General features: G+C 38.0%; 1 protein-coding gene across 3 annotated transcripts; it reads left to right on the top strand.

The window, feature by feature from the left end:
- The first annotated feature begins 109 nt into the window (after window positions 1–109).
- LOC113304663 lies at window positions 110–2,770 on the top strand. Of its 3 annotated transcripts, XM_026553804.1 has the most exons (7): window positions 111–281; window positions 522–567; window positions 663–798; window positions 1,141–1,223; window positions 1,875–1,990; window positions 2,287–2,340; window positions 2,634–2,740. In XM_026553804.1, exons 1-6 carry the CDS (start codon window positions 198–200, stop codon window positions 2,317–2,319), a joined length of 498 nt encoding a protein of 165 aa, XP_026409589.1. In that variant the 5' UTR covers window positions 111–197; the 3' UTR covers window positions 2,320–2,340; window positions 2,634–2,740. The 3 variants fall into 3 exon arrangements, with proteins under 3 accessions (XP_026409590.1, XP_026409589.1, XP_026409588.1); XM_026553805.1 differs by lacking the exon at window positions 2,287–2,340 and having other exon boundaries at window positions 110–281; window positions 2,634–2,770; XM_026553803.1 differs by lacking the exon at window positions 2,634–2,740 and having other exon boundaries at window positions 2,287–2,570.
- Window positions 2,771–27,566: the final 24,796 nt, after the last annotated feature.

The raw sequence follows: 27,566 nt of genomic DNA, 5'->3' as shown, positions 1-27,566 counted from the left end.
AAAACCGATAAAAAACGGACCATGTGCAGCCCTACATAGAACCGGCCTTACACATGGCGACGGCCTTGAGGCTCTCCTCCATGAATCGTATAAATACAACACTTTTCGAGCGCCGAGAGAAGAAAAGGGCGCGCAGAAAAAACAAAACCCTAATTTATATTATAGTTCTAAACAGAGTTTCAGACTTGGCTACTCCAATGGTGATGGGTACGGCCTCTGATTATTGGACTAATCTTCCTTCTCGTGGTCTTCTCTCCTCCACAGTCTTATCCTCAAGTCTGGTACTTTTTTTTCTTCTTTCTATCGCGACATTTTAATTCTGAAAACCCTAATTTAATAGTTCGATTTTTCGAATCTGATAATGTTTAATTGAACCTTACTGTGTTGAATTTGTGAGGGTTTTGTTTATTTTCTTAAAATTTTGATTTTTATTAGTTGTTTATTGGACACCTAAATCCACGATTTTGTGCATTTTGAGTTTGTTTAGGGATTCTTTTTAATGGTTTGATAACATTGTGCAGGGTGGGATGAGAGTATATATATGTGAACATGACACATCACCTCCAGGTTTGATTTATTATTTTTTGTAGTCGTTTTTGTTGTTCGTATGTTGAGAAACTTGTTTATTGAATAATGGTTCTCATTCATTTCATGGATTTCAGAAGATCAAGTGATAAAGACAAACCAAACAAACATTTTGATTAGATCTCTCACCCTGAAGAACCAAAAAAATAACAAACCTAAGACTCCCAGCGTGAAGGACACAAAGTCTACGACAGAGAATGTTAAAGGCAAGAGGTATAAGTTTCTATTCTCTAAGGAAATCTGGCATGTTATTATATGATTTTCTGGCAATGCATTTACATATTATGATTTTCTGGCAGTGTGTCTACACATAATTGTTACAGTTTACTGCATGGTCAGGAGAACTTAACCAAGCATTTTGGTGAAAACTGACTGACTGATGGGTATTGGTAGTAAGTATGGATATACATACAATAAGACAAAACCTTAAAACTTGATTAGTATTGAACAAACCTAAGAGAACATCTTTGCATTATTTCATTGCTCGGAGTCCAGAAGTTATCTGGTTAACCAAACTGATTTGGGATTCATTGATCTTTATTTTTGTATTACCAGAGTTGCTGAAAGTGCTGCAGAAGGTAATGCTCCAGCTAAGAGAGCCAACTTGAGTATATCTACCGGAAACCCTAAACCTGCAGGTAAACAAGAATTCTGTACATGACCTAAGTTGTTCCGTTGAGGGACTCTCTAGTGATGTATAGGACAAACTGCTGATGCTGTTGCCGAACACTCTAATCTTTCACTCAATTATATTGTAGTCAATCGAAATTTGTGTTTTTCCTCTCTCATTGTATTGTTTATCCAGATCCTCTGTTCTTTCGTAGTTTAGTTCCATAGATGTGACTTCGTAAAGACATTAGTTTCTTGTCTACAGAGTTAGTGGTATCTACAGTGCATAGGTCCAGTAAAATCAGCATTCTTACGAGAATATGTGAAATAAGTTTGTATATTCTTTTTATTTTGTTTAAATATTTATATTCTTTAATTGGGGTACTTCTTATAATGTGTTTGGAAGGAAGTGCAGTTCAGCCAATTGGTGGTTACATACTTTTCCGGATGTATAAATTAGGAGTATATATCTGGCTTCTTCAACTGTTTTGTATGATAGGATGATTTTGGAAAGTCACAGACGCACCATCTTAACTGTTGATTAACTAGTAGTATAACTTCCTATGATGCATGATTGTAGGTTGTGGATGTGCACCTTGAATACCAAAGCATACTCTGATTATAATTGAAATAATAATCCCTTCATTTTTGCTTTTGTATATGTTATTCCTATCTTGTAGAGGGATCAAGGACTCGCTCCACCACCTCCTCCTCCAAGGACTCCTATCAAACTATGACTGTAGAGAGGTTGCGCACTCTTCTAAAAGAAAGAGGTTTGACGGTGAAAGGAAAGAAGGTAAAAGTCAAAAATATGTCGTTTGCTGATTTAACTTTTCTCAGTATAAGTTAAAAGTGGGTGCCTAGCGAAGAGTTGGTGTAGTGGAGTACCTATCTTAACTGATGATCCAGTTCATATGGCGGGTAGTTGGAAATGCTTAATTTATAAGTTTCCTGTGGTCGTAAAACCCTAATGTGGAGGAGACTTATTTATGGTTACAACTTAGACCCACCATTGGAAAATCATTAGAACTCGTATTTCCAATCTTTTTGAGTATTATGGTCCCATGGACTGATACCTCGATGCTTTGGCAGGATGAGCTGATTGCACGTCTCAGAAGCAAGTAGAACATTACATTATGCAACGAAGTAAGCCTCCAGGGAATTTCTAAATTATTTCATAGCTAAATTAGAAGGAATGGCATCTTTTGATCATATATCGGTAGCGAGGTTCCCTTATAACTTTTGTAAACTTTCAGACTAATTTAAAGTTATGTAGAAGAACAGGAAAACCACAATTCATGACATGCAGAAATTCCTTTGTTTGTTGTTGTTCTCCCTTGCCCTTGTTACTTGGTGAAATGTCATTTCTCTTTCGATGTTTACTGTTATAATTTTCCCAATATCCTGCTATGGCTGATTGACCTATCTGTTGTTTGCAGGCAGATTAAGAATTCGGGCCGCCATCATGTAATGATACGTTACTTTATTAGTTGTCGAACATTTTTATGTAATTTAGCCTGATATTGGAACATGCATTTCCAGCTAATTCTCTTCTTTTTTCTGATACTACATCACAAACAGAACCAACCATGAGAATTTGGTCATCTTCCGATTCTTCACCACCTTCTCCAAGCCCATACTAGCATAGACGTCACCTTAATCATTAGTGGGGATTCCCCACTCTAATACAGAGCCACTTCCCCTATCACTTCCCAAACCTGAGCGTGGAAGCCGGATACCGAGCCAAAGCCACTGCCGCCTGAATAAGCACACCCAGTTTAACCCAAAAAAAAAATGAGGCCCACTAGCAACACCACCGTAACAGTGCCGGACTACCTTCTGTCTGAACTGTTATCATCATCATAACTCGTAACAGTATTCCAGCTTGCCATTAAGACTCTCTCGAACTAAGCTCAGTATAACATAAAAAGAATGAAAAACTTTTCTGGCGGATTTATTTTTTCACCCCACTTTCTCTAGTTCGCCAACGCCTAAATGTGAGAATTGCCAAGATACGACCCAAGTTTGAAGATATACAGCATCAGGCTTTATCATAAACGTCAAATCATGTATATTAGGCTCTATTAACCTGATTGGGAAGATCATATATGCATCATACTAGGCTTTGTCAGATTCGAGAATAAACATTTGAACGTCAAATTTGAATGTCTACGCGACTTTGATTAATAGATGTCAAATGTTACCACTTATCTAACTATTTTAGGAATTTGGTTGTATGAAGTATTCTTATCTGTGTTTTTTTTGTTCGGCCAATTGAAGCTACGTAAGTGCATTTTATGTATTGTGCATCCTCACTAGCAAATTAATATGTAATGAAAACATGTAATGCAGTAGTTCGTTATCCACGTGAATCTGCATTTTGGCATGGTTTTTCTGGGGATTTAAGAAGGTTGAGAATTGGGTGAACGGCCCTACAGTCTCACTGATTCATGCAAAGTTGCAAACCCGGTAGAGCCCCTTTGGACGGTGGGCGGTTTTTAACTTTTGGATTTGGGGGAAAAGATCAAGCTTCCAAATGCTCTCCTGTCATATGGGACGAGAGGTGACCCCTCAAGCCATATCTAGTTGTTGGCATCCTCCTGTCATACATCAAACTTTTATAGCTATTCATCAAAAAAACGTTGGTATTTGCCATTAAGTTGGGGTAAAATCCTTCGAGTCAAAAAGGCAATGGGCTATATCTTTTTGTTTTGATCCATCAGAAAATCTCATTCACCAAAACAACAGGTACAAAATATTATACCACCCAAAGGTTATCATTGATCAGTAAATCATTTTTTATAGTAAATTTTTCATTAATAGCAAACAAGTGACTACATCGTGGTTGAGTAAATCAAGAAACCATTGAAGAATAAGAAGAACATATTGTAGAACGTACATGGCCAAATATTCCAACAACAAGAAGAGAAGGAACACCGGAGATTGACAACCTATTAAATCGGTAGAGGATGGTTTTCTAATCATAGACTGACAATTTGATAAAGTGTCTTACTTGAAAAGAGATGCTCCACTAAGACGGGAGTTTTTTTACTGCATTGTTGACTGGAAATCTTCATATTCCGGTGGCTGGAGTTTGACGACTGAGCACTTAAACCACAAAGAAATCAAAGTAGAATAGCTATTAAAGCTAGACAGGAACGTTACGGAAGACGCATAAAGAAACACCATATATGCGCAGACAAACTGCCCAAAGGCAGGAGAAGATTTCGCTGAAAAACGGCAAAATTAAAAGAAAAACTCAATCCCTAACTTCTAAATTTATGAAAAACTGAAGAGGACCACTAAATCTAAACTCTAAATACTACTACTGCCCCGGTTCACTCTACATCTGAGCAGAAAAATTTCGTCAGGAAAGTTGTCTTCATCGGCTGAAATCGCTTGTTATAGAGAGGAACAAGGAAAGAGTTCATCACTAAATCATTCTGTTAATGTGTTTTCAATTGTTTTGAATTCTACTTATGTCACCTAAAATTTATTTCATGATCTCTGACGCCAAGTTTATCACTATATAGCATGCCTTGTATATATGTCGGCATCAAAAGAAGATAAATGGCCCCAAATCTATCTTGTGGCCGAAAAGTTATCTTATAATTGAAAATCTGTATTGGAACATAATGTACATCTCGAATTTGAAATTGGCACCGTAACACAAAGTCACCACTTTTCTTTTAACATAACTAATTTTTGTCTCGTGACCTAAAATTATCGGTCTGGTCCTTATATATATGCATACTTGCCAATCGCTTGACCCAAATTTAGTTAATGATAAAAAATCCACATTGTGAACGAGAATCTGTCAAGCATCCCTCAATCAGCAGATTCCGAAATTTGCTCCATGACCTTCCTGTTCTTCATTTTAAAGTTTGTGGAGTTGTTAAAAAGCTAGCTGACATACCCTAGTAAAGATAAACTCACTAAGCTAAAACACAAATAAAAAGACAATAATTCTGAAAGATAGTAGATTCATAAGAGACCAAGGCCAAGGATCCCTAACTGGAAAGTTAAGTGTCATATTTTATATGTTTATCAAAGATAAACCCTTCAATCATTTGGTGCGATGAGACTTATTAGTACAATTGGCTACAAGTGAGTTCATTTAGGATTACGCTCGGCAAAGCTTATTCTCAAGGCATATCCTAATTCCTAAGCTAGGGATTTTGTATCCATGTTCTGCTACAAACTTCAACTTCGCCATTTGGGAAATTTTGGAAGGAAGAAGAATGTGAAGTTGACGTGTCGATGATGTCGTTTTCGTGTCTTTTTAAGACTTCTTCCGTTTTCATTTCTCAGTCTTCGCATTTTATGGTTTTCACCAATTGTTGCATTGATTCTAGACAACCCTGGTAGGGGTAGAAAAAAATTCTTATTTTTAAATTGCGAAGATGTTCTTACTCGATGATTGTATTTTATTCCCATGAGTTTTCAAAAGTTGTTCTCGATTATTATGTGGTCAATCAGTTTTCTACGCCGATCTCAAACTACGGTGCTTTTCCTTTCGATGAATGTCATATGTATTCTGAAATATTTCTTTGGAGTTTCCTTGTTGCTTTTAGTTTATTCCCTACTCTTCTCCGCCTTTTTTTTAACGAAACTGGATTCAAACTTCACGATTTTTTTATTCTTCTGATGAAGCGAATCGAGAGGAAGGGGATACTTCTAGTATCTGGTTACAGAAGAAAAGTAAAGTTCAGAAGAAAGAAACAGAAAGAGTTACAATGAGTTGTAAAGATATAACAATGAGCTGTTAAGATACACATGTCATAAGTACATTGGTTGATAGACAGGATGATGAGTTGTATATGCTGACTGTGTAGGATGATGAGTTGTATATGCTGACTGTGTCTTGTAGTGACAGGCTGTAGATGACGACTGTCTCTTACATACCCCCTCAAACTGAGCACTATCGAAGTGCAACAGTTTGCCTTGTAGTCTGAGAAGCAAGGTCTTTGACAACCCTTTAGTGAATAAATCTGCAATGTTCTGGAGTGAAGGCACATACTTGACTGTCAAAAATCCAATCATGATTGTACTTCTAATGGAGTGATAGTCAATTTCAATATTCTTGGTTCTTGCATGATAGACAGGATTTGCAGCTAAGCTCCTTGCACCAATATTATCACAAAACAAGGTACAAGGATATCTGATTGGAGCACCAAGTTCATCCAAAATGTAAGAGATCCATCTAACTTCTGAAGCTACAACTACCAGATCCTTATACTCAGCTTCAGTAGAAGAATGAGACTGTGTAGGTTGCTTCTTTGAGGACCAAGCAACTAGATTTTGACCAAGAAAAACACAGTAACCGGAAGTAGATTTTCTTGAGTCAGGACAACCTGCCGAATCACTGTCAGTAAAGGTTGTAATGACTGAACAATCACCTCTGCCAAGAGTGATACCAGTACCTAAAGAACCTTTAATGAATCTCAAAATTCTCTTGGCCAATTGTAAATGAATATCAGTAGGCTGATGCATAAACTGTGCCACATAATTCACAGCATAACTAACATCTGGTCTAGTAAGAGTGAGATACTGTAACCCTCCTACTAAGCTTCTATAATAAGTTGGATCCTCTAACAAAGTACCATCATACAAAGAAGCTCTTCTGCCTTGAGAAACAGGTGATTTGCAAGGTTTGTAGTCAATCATGTAAAATTTCTTTAATAACTCAAGAGAATATTATTTTGAGTAAGAAGCAAAGAATGTGTGGATTCATCTAACTTAGCTTCAATTCCCAGAAAGTAAGATAGATTACCTAAATCCTTCATAGCAAACTCCTTCTTGAGACAAGAAATAAAAGTTGATAACTTAGCATCACAATTCCCAACAAGTATAATATCATCAACATATACTAAGAGAATCATTTTGATGCCTGACTGACTGAAATAGAACATGGAGTGATCACAAGCTGACTGTTTGAAACCATAAGAGAGCCGAAAACCACTGAATTTATCAAACCATGCCCTAGGGGCCTGTTTAAGGCCATAGAGAGACTTCTTTAGATGACAAACATGAGAAGGAAATTGAGAAGAAACAAAACCATAAGGTTGTTCCATATACAAATCTTTAGTGAGGGTTCCATGTAAGAAGGCATTTGAGACATCAAGTTGCTTCATTGTCCATTTATGTTGTAAAGCTAAACTGAGAACACATCTAATAGTGGTGGCCTTTACAACAGGATTAAAAGTCTCTTCATAATCAATTCCATCTACCTGATGATAGCCTTTTGCTACTAGTCTGTCTTTAAACCTCTCCAAAGTACCATCAGGCTTTAGTTTTGTCTTATAGACCCATTTAAAGCCAAGTACATTCATGCCAGGAACATAAGGAACATATTCAAAAGTGTCATTTTCAAGTAATGCAGTATGTTCATTAGTCATTGCTTGAACCCAGTTAGGAAGTTTGGAATCTTGCTTAAAAGAAGTAGGTTCTTTCAGTGTATCTAAGATAGAAGTAGGTTCTTTCAGTGTATCTAAGATAGCAGTAAAAGCCTTAGGAACTTGATGTTTAGTGTGACTATGAGCAACAAAATCAGATGGTAATTGTTTGGATTTGTTAACACCAGATTTAGACCTAGTATGAATTGGAGTAGGTGTTGAATCGGTACTTGAGCAATGAGGTAAAGAGACTGAGGATACCTGAGGAGAAGTATGTGTGTCAGAAGCATCACTTGAAACTGGAATATATGGTGCAGAAGTATCACTTGAATCTGAAGCAGTACGAGGAAATGAAGCAGCAAAAGAAATGGAAGTTGTAGTAGTATCAGATGTAGTTGAAGTACCAGTAGGAAGTGACATAGTAAAAGTAATGAGTTCTGCAGAAGTATTAGGATGAACTGAAGTAGCAGAACAGATATTACTGGCATCATATGGGAATACTGATTCATTGAACACAACACGAAAAATAGTATAAACTTTGTGAGTAGCTAGATCATAACATCTATAACCCTTGTGAAAGGTGTTATATCCTATAAACACACAAGGAGTAGATCTAGGACTCAATTTTTCCTTTCTAGTATGAACAGTATTTGGGAAGCATAAACACCCAAAAATCTTTAGGAAAGCATAGTCTGGTAGTCTGTCAATCAAAACTGCATAAGGACATTTATAGTCTAATAACTTTGTTGGTGTTCTATTGACAAGGTATGTGGCTGTTAAAAAGGCATCAAACCAAAATTTCTTAGGTAGAGAAGCTCTAAAAGATATTGTATTACCAACCTCAGTAATCTGCTTGTGCTTTCTTTCAGCATCCCCATTCTTTTGATGAATATTTGGACAAGAAATTCTCACAAAAATACCATTAGAATCCAGAAAACCTCTAAACTGTCCTTTAACTAGTTCATAGGCACCATCAGTTTGAAACTCCTTTATTTTGAAATCCAATAAATTTTCCATTGAAGTTTTGAATAGTTTGAAACAAGATAAACTATCAGATTTACACTTCATTGGAAAAATCCAATTGAATTTACTGTAGTCATCTACAAACAAGATGTAATATATGTATCCTATAGTAGACTTAATGGGAGAAGGTCCCCAAATTTCACAGTGGATAAGAGCCAAAGGCTTATTGGAAATATAACTAGAGCTAGAAAATGGTAAACATTTTCTTTTCCCAAGCTGACAAGAACTGCAAACATTCTCAAACACTTTACTGGAGAGCTTGATGGTTGATGAAGATTCAAGTTTCTTGATTATTTTTGCAGCTTGATGTCCTAGTCTTTGATGCCATATGTCGGTGAAGCTAAAACTGAAGAAAGAGCTCTTGTAGTTGCTGGCTGTGGAAGATGTTGGTGAGAAGACTTCATAGGATATAGATTGTGATGCATCAAACCTCTAGCCAGCACTTGTTTATTGAGAATTGACTTTATTTCATATCCCCAAGGAAAGAATTCAAAAGAACATTTATTCTCAGCAGTTAATTTAGCAATGGAAAGAAAATTATGTTTTATATGTGGCACAAACAAAACATTATCCAACACAAAGGACTTAGAGCTAGTGGCAGGAGCTAATGTAGTTGTACCAGTAAGAGAGATTGGTAGAAGCTTACCATCACCAATCATAACTTTTTCATCACCAGTGAATTCCTCTGAATTATTGAGAATTGTAGAATCATTTGTCATGTGACTGGTTACACCGGAATAAGGAATCCAGACAGGACCAGTCTCATCAACTCCCCAATGATCAGTGGGAGTAAAATATTCACCACAATTAGAAGGTGGTGAAGCATTTGTAGAAGCATGAGAAGTAGCAGCAGTCCAAGGATTGAACACTGGAGATGAAATCTCCATTCCAGCAAAGGCTTTTTGAAAAGCTGAAGTAGAATTCTTCTTGGAAGCAGAATACCTAAATCAATATATATTAACAAAGTGTCCCAGCTTATTACAGATTTGACAAGAAATAGTTGAATAATCAACTCTCTGACCAAGATTAAATTCACCTCTTGGAAATGAAGAACCACCATGAGTATTGTGATAAGATGAATTTCTAGTAACTATTGAAGTAGTAGGTGTATGATTATTACCAGAAGTATTAGAAGAACTACCATGAGAATGTTGAGAATTTGCAAATTTTCGCACAAAAAATGCAGAATTAGTGGGATCTACAACTAGAGGAGAGTAAGATTCACGATCTTGATCTTGAATCCATTTCTCATGGTGAATTAAACGAGCTCTAAGTTCAGAAAAGACAAGAGTAGTTTCATGATTTTGAATAGTAATAACAAAATGAGCAAACTCTCTTCCTAAACTAGATAATGTATACATTACCAAATCTTCATCAGTAACAGGTTCACCAATTTCAGCCAAAGAATCAGAGATAGACTTGATTTGTTGAAGAAACTCAAAGATAGAGTTGTTACCTCTCTTGATTATATGGAGCTGAGATCTTAATTGAGATATTCTTGCAAAAAAAATGTTGAGTAAAGATTCTTGAAAGATGATCCCATTTTTCTTTAGCAGTAATCTTTCCAAGCAATTCAGAAGCAAGACAAGGTAAAACTTTGGCATTGATGCAAGAACTTACAAATTGATCCATCGATCGCCATTCAAGAAACTGCGGATTAAGTGTTTGAAGATTGTTCTGCACCAAAAATTGAGGCGGTTGAGGAATAGATCCATCTACGAGACCATATAAGTTGGTGCTAATCAAGATCCACGAAAGTTGATCTCTCCAAACCAGAAAATTTGATCCATCTAATTTTGTTGAAACAAAATTTGAGATGTTCTGAAATGGAAGTTGTGGGCAACGAAAGAGAGATTGATATGGTGGTGGTTGTGGTGAATTTGGTTGTGGTTGTGACTGATTCATCAATGGAGAACCAGTAAGAGGTGGAAAAACAAAAGAATTTAGATTAGGAATGAGATTGTTGATGTTGTTGTTGGTGTTGGTGTGTGAATTCGATTGATTTGCAACGGAAGAAGATGAATTGTTGGTGGTTCTAGGCATGATTGCTCAAGAACTAGGTTGTAAAGGATCGAGTTAAGCAGATTTTGATGTTGGAAGTTGAAATTCCACTCTTGGTATCTGATACCATATGGGAACTGTGATAAATTGTATTGATTCAGTTAACTTTAAAAAGAGAAATGAAGGAGATACTTATAGTATCTAGTTACAGAAGAAAAGTAAATTTCAGAATAAAGAAACAAAAACAGTTACAATGAGCTGTAAAGATACAGCAATGAGTTGTTAAGATACACAAGTCATAAGTACATTGGTTGATAGACAGGATGATGAGCTATATATGCTAATTGTGTTGGATGATGAGTTGTATATGTTGACTGTGTCTTGTAATGACATGCTATAGATGATGACTGTCTCTTACAGGTTGCAAGTAATATTGATGGAGATAAGCGCTCTCCTCTCCGTATCCCATCGTATCGTCTTGATGTAGACCCTCAGTCGTCGAAGGCATATTCACTTGCTCTTCTGTCATAAATACGTTAAATTACTTAATGCATGCAAGGCTTTCTGTTTGAGGTTTTAGGTATTCCGCGACTGACGTATAAAATTATGTATGATTGCGGTCAAAATCCCGACATTACCCAAGTTACCTTAGGACAACTAGAGGCGGGTTTTCGATTTTCATGGTAAATCATTACAATAGTTTTAACAAAAATATACTATTTGAACACATCTTTAATTAACCAACAACAACTGGAAATCTGACAGAGATTTTAAAAGTTGAGAGGGGCGGATCAAGAAAGTGACAATTCGTCCATCCTGCCAACTTTGATGAAGCTGGTGAAAAAATAAGATCTTAAATTGGATGATGATTGAATAGTTTTCATTCTCAATGCATCTGTTTAGATAGTTTAGTTCAATTTAATATTTAGTTATGTAGATGGGGAAAAACGGTTCGCCGGTTTTCTTAGGGAAGACGAGCGTGTTGCCGAGACTCCTCAACCGAGCAAACTTCTTAACCTCACACAGATGCACTACAAAGGGAGTGCTTAGATTCGAGAGATCAATCTGTAGGACTCCGGCCTAAACCAAGTCAATGGCCATTCCAGAGTCAATTCGATCGCAAAGAGGAAGATGGGTTGATCTGTAGGAGGGAAGCTGAGAATTGTGTGGGATCAGTGATGATCAAGGATTGTGGATGTGTTGAAGGTTTCTGCAATTTTTGGTGAACTGATGAGTTCGAATAAGTTCTGATAGATTGATGAATTCTTGAGAGTAGTTACTCAAGAAATTCGACAATTGTTGATAACTAGTGATCATTCGTTGTCTGTTTTCTTCAATCATGGATTCAGAGACTTATCTACATTGTCAGAGTTGTAAACACCTTGATCCCTGTAAGTGTGACGGTTTTTTGAGTGAAAGAGTGGGAAAGTGGGAGGTCGTAGTGAAACCAGTTCCAGATTGTGCAGAGACTTGGTTGATCATTGACCCACTACTTTGCTAACTACTTCAACCGTTGACACGACTTACTCACATTTCTTGTTATGGATGAATCCACATACTGTAGGCAGCCAGACCAAAACCCTAATTGATATCCCCAAATTTGACGTGATTGATGTCTCACGAATCGTGGAGTCTGCATGACAGACGTGTATTAGTGAGTTAGTTGTTGACTGATTAGACAGTGAGTCTAGGTTTTGTTGAATCGAGCATGAGTGATGAATGCTCAGCGATTCATTGATCAAACATGTAGTTCTATGAAATGATGTCAATATTGTTGATTTAGTGATGAATTATTGACTAGTATTTGAGGACTGAGCAAGTATTGCTTAATTTTGGCGAATTATTGAATATTGAGAATTTGACGTGCAACTGAGCAAGTATTGCTCAATTCGACAAATATGTTGATAATTTGACGAGAAACTGAGCAAGTATTGCTCAATTCGACAAATTACTGAATGTTGATAATTTGACGAGCAACTGAGCAAGTTTTTCTCAATTCGACAAATTACTGATAAATTACTAAATATGGATAGTTGGATCAATATTTGAGCAACTGAGCAAGTATTGCTCAATTCGACGAATTATTTATTGGTGACGTGACCCAATAAAATATTAAAATATTGGTGGATTACCAAATATCATATGATTAATTCAGATGTTGGTTGCTAAATCAACATAAATTCATTAGTGATTGAATCTTGCTCAGAATGATGATTCGTAAAGCATTTATTCGAAACCCTAATTTCAGATCATAATTGATGAATCGCTGAAAGTAGGTCATGAGTAATAGAGGGACCGACCACATGAGATGATGGGCATCCATGTGGTTCCCAGCGCTCGAGTGAGCATCCACCAGGGTTCTCAGTTGGATGGTTGGTGAAAGAATGATGATTAAATGCCGGTTTCATCATTTATTGAAATATTGCTGGGTTCAGCATTAGGTGATAAAACATAAGTATGAAAGATGGGGGACCGACAAAGAGAGCATGGGACCGGCTCTTGGTGGTCACAGGACCAGCTGTTGGTCGTTTTAGCAATCCTCAGGTTGGTTGGAGAGAATTTGGGCCCAATATGAGCAATTGAGCAAATTAGGTCAGAATTATGCAAAAGTGTGGGACCGACTTTTGTGAAAGCCCTAGGAACGACTCTGGTCGGTCAAGGAGGCATGCACGTGTTACCATGGTGTCCATATCTCCGCACTGAGTTTTTCAGTATTTTCCGATGTGCGTTCGAGCAACATTGTGAATTTTCAGAAGAGTTTCATCTTGACTGAAATTCCTGATTTTTGTTCGAATGAGCATGTATGCTCAATCGATCAACATTTTGTAAATATTAAAATAAGAGTATTTTAACATTTAAAATTGTCGTGAGAGGCTATCCGGTCATGTGAGCATGTTGGCTTTTGGTTTTTCATAATTCGAGCAAAATTTGAGAAGTTATGACGAAATCATGATTTTTGCTCAAACCAAGGAGTTTCATGAATTCAGGAAAATAATAATTATAAAATATTAGGGATTTCGATGTGTGGGAACGGCCACAGATAGGGCATGGACGGCTGGCTATGTTGCTCGGTCCCGCACACCTTTTTCTATTTTATAATATTATTTTTCATGAAACCGTGAAGTTATGGAGAATCCATGAGTTTTTGTTGAAACGGAGGAGTTTCATGAGATTAGGGAATAATAATTATAAAAAGGTAGGGTTGTGAGGTGGGGACTGGCCACGGCTCGGGAATGGCCGGCTGGCTAGGTTGCCCGGTCCCGCGCACCTTTCCCTGTTTTATAACAATATTTTCATGAATCCATGAAGTTATGGGGAATTCATGAGTTTTGCACAAACAAGGAAATTTGCTAAATTGAAGGAGTTTTTCATGAGTTCATGAAAATAACAAAATAGGGAAAAATAATGGAAGAGGCATGGGATCGACCACGGCTAGGGCACGCCGGCGGGCCAGTGGGCCCGGCCCCCTGGGCGCCTCTTATTATTTTATTATTATTTATGTTTTCTCCTGTTTTGCGTAGGATTCCTCATCTGTCCATATTTTTGGATGCTCGTTTGTGCATCCGGGTGCTCAGTCGTGCATCATTGTCGAGTACACTTGCACCATATTGTGGAGCTTACTCAGCGATGGTCCAGATACCCGGTTGTTGAGTATTTATTGCTAATTCATGAAATTCAGTGGAAAATAATTCATGAAACGGAGCAATAAAAATGAGTAGTTATTTATTATCAATTCATAGGATCAGCTGTGGATTCGACCACGAATTCAGAATAATAAAACAAGCATTACCATCCCGTGGGATCGTGGATTCGACCATAGAATCAGAGTAATAAAATTATTTATTACCATTCCATGAGATTAGCTGTGAATTCGATCATGAAATCGGAATAATGAGATAATATTGTAGTTTATTTCCATTCTATGAGATCAAGTCGTGGATTCGATCATGGAATCAGAGCAATTGTTTATTGCCATTCCATGGGATCAGGTCGTGGATTCGACCATGGAATAGGAGCAATTATTATTGCCATTCCATGGGATCAGGCTGTGGATTCGACCATGGAATAGGAGCAATTGTTATTGCCATTCCATGGGATCAGGCCGTGGATTCGACCATGGAATAGGAGCAATAATAGATCATTCTGGGAATTCATTGGTGAATGTCACGGCAGAATTAATCTATTACAGAAAGAATATTAGCCAGTTAAAGCGTCATATCCATTCTGAATGGTGCATAGCCAGAGAGTCACGGTGTTGTTTACGACCTGAAGGCGTTACTGCTCTCAATCTACGGAGAACCGCCTGAATCGATACAAGGTCTCTCCACATAGTCAGGCAACAGTGAATGTCACCGACGTCCTGAAGGCGTTCATGCTCTCAATCTACGGAGAACCGCCCAAATCGTTCTTTTATGTGGACGTGGGTCTCTCTCCTGCAATCATGGAACTGTTATTCTGCATAGAGGTTATGATGAAATGTCAGGGATCGAATCGCTCAGCCAGTGGGGCTTTTCGATAACATATTCATCAAGGCTTCGTAAAATATGAATCGTTGCATGCCTGAAAGCCGTGTCAAAAACATACCTCATGATTTTAAGGTTTTGCCCTTTGTTGAAAATTCACCATCAACATTAAGTCCCCTGCTTAGTGGGGAACAGTCATGTTCCGCAGTAATGCATTAAATGGTGATTTTCAGTCGATGAGATCGGTGGTTGAACTCAGTCTACAAAGGTATATTCAGAATCCTCGATTCGCTGCAATGGTGTCACATGCGGGCAAATATTTGAGTGAGGATCCTAATAGCGTGATAGAGCGTTATTTTGTGAGCACGGAGAGATGAGGTGCTGCTGATTTGGGCAGTTAAAAGCCCAGTTTTGGTCGGTTTAGCGTTCGTGGGACCAAACTCAAGAAGGAAATCCTTGTTTTATAAACAGACGTTTGCTCGTTCGTTAGTTTAAGAAATAAACGAAATACACTTGAGTCTAATGATAAAAAATTTGTCTATGCGCTTTCACGGAAGCCAAAATTTTATTTTTTAAATATGTGAGATTTCACAAAAAAGAATAAACTCTCGTTTCAAAGATGGATGCTCGTACGAGAGAAAAGTTTTTTTTTTTTTGGAATTGACGTGCGTCTGTTAGTAATAAAAATAATTATATGAGCTTTCATAAAAAAAAATTATTTTCGACATGTGAGCCTTCATAAATTTTTTGAAAATATGCTCTCGTTTCAAAGACAGATGCTCGCAAGAGGGAGCAAAAATATATATACATATATTTTCAAAGTTACGTGAGTTTCACGTTAAATATATATGTATTTAAAATCAATGTTTTGATTTTGAAAAACTGTTGAAAGTAGACAATTATTCACGGTGAAATAATGTCTATATGTGAGTTTTCATAATTGTAGAATGGACGTTTGTCCAATTTTTGAAAAACCAGTGAATGTTCACACAGTGAAAATTTATGTGAAATTAAAATTTTGATTTTCAGCAATTGCTAGAAGTAAACAATTTGATAAAATACTGTTTTTGTGATCTGATAGCGTATGCAAAAAACAAATGAGTGTTCACTCGATGGGAATTGCTCACACGATGAAAATAACGTGAACTGTTCACATGATGGAAGTTTCGTGAATTGTTCACAGTTTTGTGAAAATCACGTTATGGTTTTGAATAACAAATTTTGTTCGTCTTTGCAGGTTTGAAGGAGCGAACAAATTCTCGAGATTGTAATCACTACAGCTAGTGAAATTGTAAATAGGTAAGAGTTGGATGGTTACCATTTTTGTAGACGTTGTTGTGAGCACCTTTATTCCATGATTCATTGTTTTTTTGAATCCTTCGCTTTGTATGAACGATGTGCTCTGAGTGGTGAGAGATCCTTCATACTGATTTGTACTCCTGGTTATTCCATTAGCTTTACCACGGGATGATCGTATAGTGAGATCCCGAATCAATGTAAGCTCCACGGAAATGGAAGAAAGTATACGGGAGCGGAGAACCTAGAAGTAAGGACTACAAGATGACGTGCAGTCCCCAGCAGTTTCTTTGGTGAGTTGTTAGCGCTCCTTGTGTCATGACTTTTCCTTGCCCGTGAAATTAGGATCATGAAACCAAGGTTTGTTATTTCTTTTCAGAATTTGGCTCCATGAAGGTCTTCAACTTGTTCCAGGACAAACAATTCAGGAATCCAACATTGATGAAGAAGTCAATGTAAGTATCTCTTTCGTGCAGGTGATCATGGCATCTCCTTGAACGAAATAATAATAACTGTTGTTGATGAATCCAGGAATAAATCATTCTATATAAGCAGCATGTTGATGAAGCGTGCTCTTATTTGGGACACGGAAATATAGAGATTCCCGAAATCCTGAACCGAATGGACATAGCGGAGTTTCCAATGGAGATTCCGGCATTGTTGAGCCTTCAAATGATTTAGAGACTCCCTTAGTAAGTATATCTCATTTAATATCTTCATAGAAGTATGAAATTGCTTATTTGTGAATGAATGAATGAGAATCCATGTGAGTATACGAGTAATTTTGCTGAAATACGTCACCAGAAAATTTCAGACTTCAGCCTTTTAGTAAAAACACCGTAGAATCTTCGTTCGAAGTCGGATTTTCGCGATCTACATACGTATCTTCAAGCCCAGAAAATATACAAGCTTTAACAAGCAAGCTTTTTGAGTTTTGATCCTGTTTAGGGCCTGAAAAAGGCGAAACAGTAAACTTCCAGGAGACTTCCAGAAATTTTTTAGCTGGCATGTAGTCCAATGTTTTGATCACATCTCTTTGCTAGTTTCTCCAATTGCTGTGCATTTTGGATATGTTGTAGATGAAATCCATACTAAGATAATGGTATATGACCCATTCCTATATTCTTCACCAATTGTTCCCAGATCGTCTCTTTGTACAGGGAAGTGGAAAATTACTTCAGACGGATTTGTCGCAAAAAACTCATGTTGTGTCTTTAGACCATTCGCTTGTGTCTTGAACGGTTGGTGAAGGATTTTAATGTCATTGGTTCATTTGAGATCAGGAACCCTTGATTTATACATGAGCATGGTGCTTGCAGTGCCATCTTGTTTTTGTCAGTCGTAGAAACATCGCTTCTGAAACCCTGATCACGGGACCATAACTGAGGTTTCTCCCAAGAGAGGGTGATGTAATGACCATGGTTTCATGTACCGGTGGTAGAATTACTTTTATGATGAATGATCAACACATGAGAGTCTTTTGCCATGGGTCTTGGACTGTGAAACTAATCGCCATGATCAGCGAACCGTCAGTCCCCAGTATTTTGTCAAATCTCTCCTTTTCGTTTTCCCTACTTCTGGCGAGACCTAGATAGAGGACTCAGGTAGAAAAATTGATGTAAATACCTAGGTGGTAGAAGTTGGAGGTACCTTGATGAAGGACTTAGCCGAAAGACCTGGTGGTCACTGATCGTTTGTGGAAGTTATGAATCCCGTCTAAGAATTTCTGCTTGCATGTTGTATGCTCTGGAAGTTGTGGGAACCTCATACGACGTCGTAATTCGATGCTAAACCCTAACTTTTGAAGCTAAGAGACTGAGTTATCACATAAGAAAAGAATAACTTAATTTGGAGTTGCTGAGGTCAGCCAATGAAGCGTGCACATTTGTAATTTGTAATCCCGTACAAATTTTTCAGATTTCGTAGACCTGACGGTAAAGGCCATATCTTTCAGATCTTATGTCCGATTGATGCGCCCCTTTAAAATGTTGTATAAGAGACATAGACGAACATCTTTCGTTGAGGAAGTATTGTCCCATTCCCCACCCATTGGTACGTTTTTGTAAACCCATGGCCTGAAGTGTGTTGTATCTCATTTGTAGAAGTGATGAAAACATCTTGTAGAAGACTTTGGTTTATGCCCGTATGTCGTGTAAGCTTTGGGAAGACGTTCACGTTACCATGTTTTCAGGTATACACATCTTGATATGAATCATTAGGGCTTGAAGAAGTACGATCCATAGAGAATGGATAGTTGATGAAGCCGGATGTTGCGCCCGAGAGTGATGCTGAGATTACAACTGGAAGTTCTCCATAAATTCTTGTTGATGCTGAGACCATGAATAGAGTTCCTACACATGATGATGCCGATACTATGATTGGAGTTGATACAGAGACTGAAGATGATAGTCTTTGCTCTTCCATCCAGTGAGCATGCACGAACTAATTGGTGAGTTGAGCATTCCTAAGATGAAGGTGTATTAGGATTTCAACCCAAATTCTCCTGATATGACTTTACTGTGAAGTGGATTCGTCATGGAATCGATGTTGCTGCACGGTAGATAGCAGCAACAGTCTTCATTCTGGATATGATTGGTGAAGAAAGGAAGTTCCCCAGTCGTGCAGGGGCTTTTGATGTAGAGAGGTTCCGTTTGACGACGTTTCGTGGAATCATATTAGGTTGCAATGACTTGTTATGTGGATAACATTTATTGAAATACTGAATTGATATTTCCAATAAAATCAAGTCCCCGGTGCATCCCTCATTCACTTAGCATAGTTGAAGGAGTTTGTAGCATCCATTGATGAACGATGTTGCATCTACTTCAGAAGTCTTATCATGGGATAGTGAAGGATTATCGATTGTAATTCAGCTATACTTTGATCGTGTCGGTGTTGAACCTGTGTGTCACCTCAAGATATTGTGCTGAAGCTAGAGGCGTTATTATCGAAGGTGTACTCTTTGATTGGGAGTACAATTCGAAGGCTTCTTATATGCTTGAGCGCTGAAGTGTCGAATGTCTTAGGCTTGATCGTCTCGGCCCGTGTATATTCTGTTGATTCGGCATTCCGCTGCGATGTGTAGAAATCAGAGATTTCTGATACTCGTGGACATTCCTACAGGTCTATGGAGAAATTCCCGAAGCGTTCTTTTCCATGCTTCCGTCATCTCTCAGTAGTGAATGTCTCGGTGAGATGCTCGATTCGAAGCGGTGTCAGATTCAACCACTTGGTGAAATACTAATGCGGTGAAGCTACCATTCATGACATATTGCAGAGTTTCTAACTCTAACAGAATTGAGTCCCCATGCTAGGATAACATGTGAGGAAATAAATGACATAGACATGGAAGGAATGAGACTTGCCTGAGTGCGGAACCTCTTGATGAATGTCTATGCATCTTTTGCAGGTTCTTGCTTCAACCTCGTCAAAGTTCAAAATTTCTCCAAGTGCTCTAATGATAGGATGACAAGTAGCTTCTTGTCGAGTGATGCCAGCGGCTCTGAGGGTTTTCAGTGGAACGATGTTGATGATGGTTTCAGCATCGATCAACATTCTTTCGAATTCATTTCCTATGAGATGGACTAGTAAGAAGTCCCCAGTCGTGCATCTCCTTGTTTGTGGATGAAGGTTCAGGGAGTATTTCTGGGATAGACAGACGTATGACACAATGTGATTCGGTGTTGTGAACATGTATTTACTTTATGCGTTAGACAAATAGAGCATTTCACAGATATGCTCGATCGATTGAAATATTTCTTTGACTGGTTGTTCAGAGAGTGTAAAGGTTCTGACTGGGAAGGATTCTTGTGTACTACTTCAGTCCCCAGTTGAAGCTATTATGAATCAACCTTCTTTTTGAAAATATTACAGTCACCTGTTGGATGATTGGTGAACTTATGAAGACAGCAGTACCTGGGAATATTCACTTCTTCTTCAGTTGGTTGTCTCCTAATGAATGTCAATTGGGTTGCACCATCTTGAATCCAGACTTCCAGTAACTCGATCACTTCTTAAATGATAAGAGGGAAGTTTAAATCTTTCTGATCATTTCCTCGTTTGTTGATGCAGGGTTGAGGTTTGTCCATTTAAGGATTGGTTGTCTTTTCTTTGCGCTTCCGAAGGATCCTGAGAGATTGGAGAAGTATGCTTTCGGTGTAGTGCTTCGTTTTTCCTTTTGCTTCCTTCAGCAACAATGTTCATGGAAGGTTAGAGGTTGTATTTTCTATTAAAGAGACGCTGAGTACCACGAGGTTCTCAATATAGGTTTTTCTCTTTCTAGTAAAGCATGCGCGGTAGTTGCTGATCGCTTGGCTGCTTCATGAAGTTTTGAGAAAGTCTGGAATCCAAATTCTCCAGCAAGGCTCTGTAGATTGGGATCATTCCGTTGTGTTCATGCTCTCCTAGTGCCTCCATGAATCGACAGACGTGTTCTCAAGTGTTCCCTATTCCGTTGTACAGCATTGACGTTGGAGAGGTATAACCCTTCGGGAGAAGAATTATTTGAATAGAAGCAGGATATGGAGGTTGATGACGGTGGACATATGGTGTCTTGTCTTTTCCTCGATCCTCCATGAAGCGTTCCAGGTCCTCGCGAGTGATGAATCCTGCAGGTTCCTTTGTTGGTGGGTTATTTACAGCCTTGTGAACTTCATCATCGTCTACTACATGGATTGGAATGACTTCAGGATCAACAGTCGAGGATGTCTCTTTGGCCTTTCCCTTCTCTTGAGTTTTCTCTGACATCTTGTCGGTGAGAGTTTTGAGATAATTGCATAGCTCTTTTTGTGTTGCAGCCATGTCAATACGATTTTTGGCAAGAGTCTCTTGCACCTTCATAAGATTACCTATGGTAGGCGGATTTTCTCTGATTTCCTCGGGAGACCGGCCGAAGAGAGAATGGTTGCCGACGTTGGTTTGAGGAGGAGTGGTATCAACAACACCGGTGTTGGAAGCAGGAGTAGTTTCTGGAGTACCATCGTCGTTGATAGTGCTAGCGTTGTTTGTGTTAGGATTTGTAACTGAACGTGACCTGAGATAAACCATTTTGTGAAAATGTGAAATTTCAACCGAGAGATTAATCTCCCACTGTGGTCGCCAATCTGTAGATGAGGAAAAACGGTTCGCCGGTTTTCTTAGGGAAGTGAAGAGACGAGCGTGTTGCCGAGACTCCTCAACCGAGCAAACTTCTTAACCTCACACAGATGCACTGCAAAGGGAGTGCTTAGATTCGAGAGATCAATCTGTAGGACTCCGGCCTAAACCAAGTCAATGGCCGTTCCAGAGTCAATTCGATCGCAAAGAGGCAAATGGGTTGATCTGTAGGAGGGAAGCTGAGAATTGTGTGGGATCAGTGATGATCAAGGATTGTGGATGTGTTGAAGGTTTCTGCAATTTTTGGTGAACTGATGAGTTCGAATAAGTTCTGATAGATTGATGAATTCTTGAGAGTAGTTACTCAAGAAATTCGACAATTGTTGATAACTAGTGATCATTCGTTGTCTGTTTTCTTCAATCATTGACTCAGAGACTTATCTACATAGTCAGAGTTGTAAACACCTTGATCCCTGTAAGTGTGATGGTTTTTTGCGTGAAAGAGTGGGAGGTCGTGGTGAAACCAGTTCCAGATTGTGCAGAGACTTAGTTGATCATTCACCCACTACTTTGCTAACTCCTTAAACTGTTGACACGACTTACTCACATTTCTTGTTATGGATGAATCCACATACTGTAGGCCGCTAGATTAAAACCCTAATTGATATCCCCAAATTTGACGTGATTGATGTCTCACGAATCGTGGAGTCTGCATGACAGACGTGTATTAGTGAGTTAGTTGTTGACTGATTAGACAGTGAGTCTAGGTTTTGTTGAATCGAGCATGAGTGATGAATGCTCAGCGATTCATGGATCAAACATGTAGTTCTCTAAAATGATGTCAATATTGTTGATTTAGTGATGAATTATTGACTAGTATTTGAGGACTGAGCAAGTATTGCTTAATTTTGGCGAATTATTGAATATTGAGAATTTGACGTGCAACTAAGAAAGTATTGCTCAATTCGACAAATATGTTGATAATTTAACGAGCAACTGAGCAAGTATTGCTCAATTCGACAAATTACTGAATGTTGATAATTTGACGAGCAACTGAGCAAGTATTGCTCAATTTGACGAATTATTTATTGGTGACGCGACCCAATAAAATATTAAAATATTGGTGGATTACCAAATATCATATGATTAATTCAGATGTTGGTTGTTGAATCAACATAAATTCATTAGTGATTGAATTTGCTCAGAATGATGATTCGTAGAGCATTTAAACCCTAATTTCATATCATAATTGATGAATCGCTGAAAATAGGTCATGAGTGATAGAGGGACCGACCACATGGGATGATGGGAGTCCATGTGGTTCCCATTGCTCGAGTGAGCATGCACCAGGGTTCTCAGTTGGAGGGTTGGTGAAATAATGATGATTAAATGCCGGTTTCATCATTTATTGAAATATTCCTGGGTTCAGCATTAGGTGATAAAATCTAAGTATGAATGATAGGAGACCGACCAAGAGAGCATAGGACCGTCTCTTGGTGGTCAGGGGACCATCTGTTGGTCGTTTGAGCAATCCCCAGGTTGGTTGGAGAGAATTTGGGTCCAATATGAGCAATTGAGAAAATTAGGTCAGAATTATGAAAACGTGTGGGACCGGCTTTGTGCAAGACCTAGGAATGACTCTGGTCGGTCAAGGAGGCATACACGTGTTACCATGGTGTCCGAGTCTCCATGATGAGAGTTTCAGTATTTTCTAATGTGCGTTCGAGCAACATTGTGAATTTTCAGAAGAGTTTCATCTTGACTGAAATTCCTGTTTTTTTGTTGGAATGAGCATGTATGCTCAATTAATCAACATTTTGTAAATATTAAAATAAGAATATTTTAATATTTAAAATTGTTGTGAGAGGCTAGCCGGTCGTGTGACCATGTTGGCTTTTGGTTTTTCATGATTCGAGCAAAATTTGAGAAGTTATGACGAAATCATGATTTTTGCTCAAACCAAGGAGTTTCATGAATTCAAGAAAATAATAATTATAAAATACTAGGGATTGCAAGGTGTGGGACGGGCCATGGCTAGGGCATGGCCGGGCGGCTATGTTGCCCGGTCCCGCACACCTTTTCCTATTTTATAATATTATTTTTCATGAATCCGTGAAGTTATGGAGAATCCATGAGTTTTTGTTGAAACGGAGTTTCATTAGATTAGGGAATAATAATTATAAAAAGCCAGGGATTGTGAGGTGTGGGACCGGGCATGGCTCGAGCATGGCCGGCCGGCTAGGCTGCCCGGTCCCGCACACCTTTCCCTATTTTATAACAACATTTTCATGAATCCATGAAGTTACGGGGAATTCATGAGTTTTGCACAAACAAGGAAAGTTGCTAAATTGGAGTTTTTCATGAGTTCATGAAAATAACAAAATAGGGAAAAATAATGGAAGAGGCATGGGACCGGCCACGACTAGGGCATTGCCGGACGGCCGGCCGGTGGGTCCGTCCCCCTGGGCGCCTCTTATTATTTTATTATTATTTGTGGTTTTCTCCTGTTTTGCATAGGATTCCTCATCTGTCCATATTTTTGGATGCTCGTTTGTGCATCTGGGTGCTCAGTCGTGCATCATTGTCGAGTACACTTGCACCATATTGTGGGGCTTACTCAGCGATGGTTCATATGCCCGGTTGTTGAGTATTTATTGTTAATTCATGAAATTCAGTGGAAAATAATTCATGAAACGGAGCAATAAAAATGAGTAGTTATTTATTATCAATTCATAGGATCAGCTGTGGATTTGACCACGAATTCGGAATAATAGAACAAGCATTACCATACCGTGGGATCGTGGATTCGACCATAGAAACGAAGTAATAAATCTATCTATTACCATTCCATGAGATTAGCTGTGAATTCGATCATGAAATCGGAATAATGAGATAATATAGTAGTTTATTGCCATTCTATGAGATCAAGTCGTGGATTCGATCATGGAATCGGAGCAATTGTTTATCGCCATTCCATGGGATCAGTTCGTGGATTCGACCACAGAATAGGAGCAATTGTTATTGCCATTCCATGGGATCAGGCCTTGGATTCGACCATGGAATAGGAGCAATTGTTATTTCCATTCCATGGGATCAGGTCGTGGATTCGACCATGGAATAGGAGCAATTGTTATTTCCATTCGATGGGATCAGGTCGTGGATTCGACCATGGAATATGAGCAATAACAGGTCATTCTGGGAATTCAGTAGTGCATGTCACGGCAGAATTAATCTATTGCAGAAAGAATATTATACAATTAAAGCGTCACTTCCATTCTGAATGGTGCATAGTCAGGGAGTCACGGTGTTGTTTACGACCTGAAGGCGTTACTGCTCTCAATCTACGGAGAACCGCCTGAATCTATACACGGTCTATCTACATAGTCAGGGAAAAGTGAGTGTCATCGACGTCCTGAAGGCATTCATGCTCTCAATCTACGGAGAACCGCCCAAATCGTTCTTCTATGTGGAGGTGGGTCTCTCTCCTGCAGTCATGGAACTGTTATTCAATATAGAGGTCATGATGAAATTCCAGGGATCGAATCGCTCAGCCAATGGGGCTTTTCGATAACATATTCATCAAGGCTTCGTATAATATGAATCGTTGCATGCCTGAAAGTCGTGTCAAAAACATGCCTCGTGATTTTACGGTTTTGCCCTTTGTTGAAAATCCACCATCAACAAGTTATAACTTAAACTCGACCTGGGTAGTCTTTTCTACATAGCATGTCCCAAGACAGAATAAAGAAGAAGGGCAGTCGGAGAGCCAGTGACTGGATTTTATCCGGCCTTCTATCAAATGGAACTCATCTTTTCGATTATGGTAACTTCGATATGGGTTTTATTTCTAGCATATCCCAACTTGTTTGGGACTAAAGGCTTGGTGCTTGTTGTTGCATTTAGTTTTAACTTAAACTTAATAGTTTTACTAAATGTAATAATAAGTTTAACTAAAATTTGAGAGTTTAATTAAAAATGGTAGTTAAGTTTTTTTTATTTAATATAATACTTAGTTTTTACTTAAAATTTTAATAGTTAGTTTTAGATCAAGTGTAAGTAGAATTTGAATTTAATTTTTTAGTTTTTACTGAAACAAAGCAAAAGATTTTGAAAATTTTAATTACATTAAATGAACTAAATTAAAATTATGAAAATGAATCCAAACTCTAAATGTTTCCACCCCTTGCCTCAAATTCAGTCTAAAGATACGCAGTCGGATCATCTCTTAGCATTTCATACATATTACAGTTTTGAATTTTGTCAGTGGTTAACCTATATTCTCTTGCACAATGGTTATGTAGCGATACAATAAATTCTCTCTAAGCTATATCTTCACAATTCATCAAGGTAGGATCCTATCTAATTTTCTTGATTAAAATGTTATGCAAAATTATGCGCATAACCATGTTCATTCATGTGGGACTAAAAGAATGATATACCTCATAAATGATGGCGATTTGTTTTTCAAGTACGCGCTCAACATCCTATCTCACAGCTATTTGAGCCATGTTAAAGTAAAGCTTTTTACGTTCTTCACCACATTGTTTTAAGTTTGAACTAAAATTGACCATTAAGGACATATTTCATCCGCCAAATAACCCCTGAGTTTAGTTATGGCTGTCGATTGTGAAATTTACATAGGAAGAATTCCACTCTTTAGAAATTCAAATAAATGTTACTTATACTTAACTTCCAATGCAGCGGGGCATCAATGCATGCAGTTATTTAATGTTTCTGGAAAATACCTTACATTGTATTCCACGAGTATTCAGTTAACATCTTCATGGTATGGTTTTCGTAAAATACTAAGCCAACAATGATTGAGTATTCTTTCACCAGATATTTGAAGATTATAAAATGATGTCGCTTTACCTATACGAATGTATTCGTTGGTGGCATCCACTGGGACACCATAAAGAGATCCTCTATAGATCTCTCCAAGTCTTCTATAAAATCTTCTACTCTCATTCCTTTATTTATTTATTTTCTGTTTATGTTTTTCTTGTGTTATTTCTAACAATAGCTCTTTTTAAATAGATCTAGAGATTAGTTTTTTAGTTTGATCTTCCTACTCTAATTTTGTTATTTGCTTTTGCTTTAATCGGTTATTACTTAAGTTTTCTCCCATTGTTGTTGTATGATTTTTTAGGTTTCTTCCCTAGTTTTGTGTTGCGGGTCTTTGAATCTGTTTTGAATATGACGTGTTTGAAATTGGTTCTCCCTAAAAGAACCACAACTCTAGCGGTATCATCAACAACACTAGTAACAGAAAAAAAAAAGATCTCCAGCAACAACTCCGACCATAACAACAATGGAAGCAGCAGCATCAGCATCAAGTTAGAAGATACCCAAACATCAAACACCAGTTGGTAAAATTAGACATCAAGACTCTGATTCAGACCGATTCGAATCTTTTATTACCGATTCAAACTAATCCAGAAAATATCTATTACTTTGTTAGTTAATTAAAAGTTTTTTAAAAAAAAACCTGAGAAATAGTTGGATCATGTGATGAATATCCCTACATTTCTGCAATCTGCATGTGTGTAGTCTGTTTTTGTTTCAAACAAAACAGATAAAACCATTTAACCAAGTTTTAGTCATGTTACCGTGTTCTTGGATCTATGGAATGCTAGAGTTAGTATTAAAGATGGAATCCTATGATCTGTATCTGTGGAGTGAAGATGATGTTGGAATATCGATGTGTTATGTTTTGTTAATCTGAATGATATGCAAGGGCTCCTGTAGCCTTCCCGATTTCATATCAGAGTTATTAATGAATTAAAATTTGAGGCTTGCCTCTTTTCCTAAAAAAAGTTGTCAAACATTTCCTGTATAATACTTATAATTAAACAAATATTGTACTTTAAAGATCTGCAATAAGCCTTACCATCAGTTTGCGATCCATGCGTAGTCGTCATAAAAAATCTTGGTCAGAGTTCGTCTTCGTCTGTGACTGAAGTACTCTTGCATCATCTTCTGGTCGCCACGCCTATTTTATACTCATTACATCTTTTGGTTCCGAACGGGTAGATTTTGCATGGTATAACTACAACATGTAGTTTCTCTTTTTCCTAACCTCATCTGACTCGTTATCCAA

Source organism: Papaver somniferum, chromosome 8 (genome assembly GCF_003573695.1).
Source record: "Papaver somniferum cultivar HN1 chromosome 8, ASM357369v1, whole genome shotgun sequence".
NCBI lineage: Eukaryota > Viridiplantae > Streptophyta > Magnoliopsida > Ranunculales > Papaveraceae > Papaver > Papaver somniferum.
This window is presented reverse-complemented; position numbering and strand designations above follow the sequence as displayed.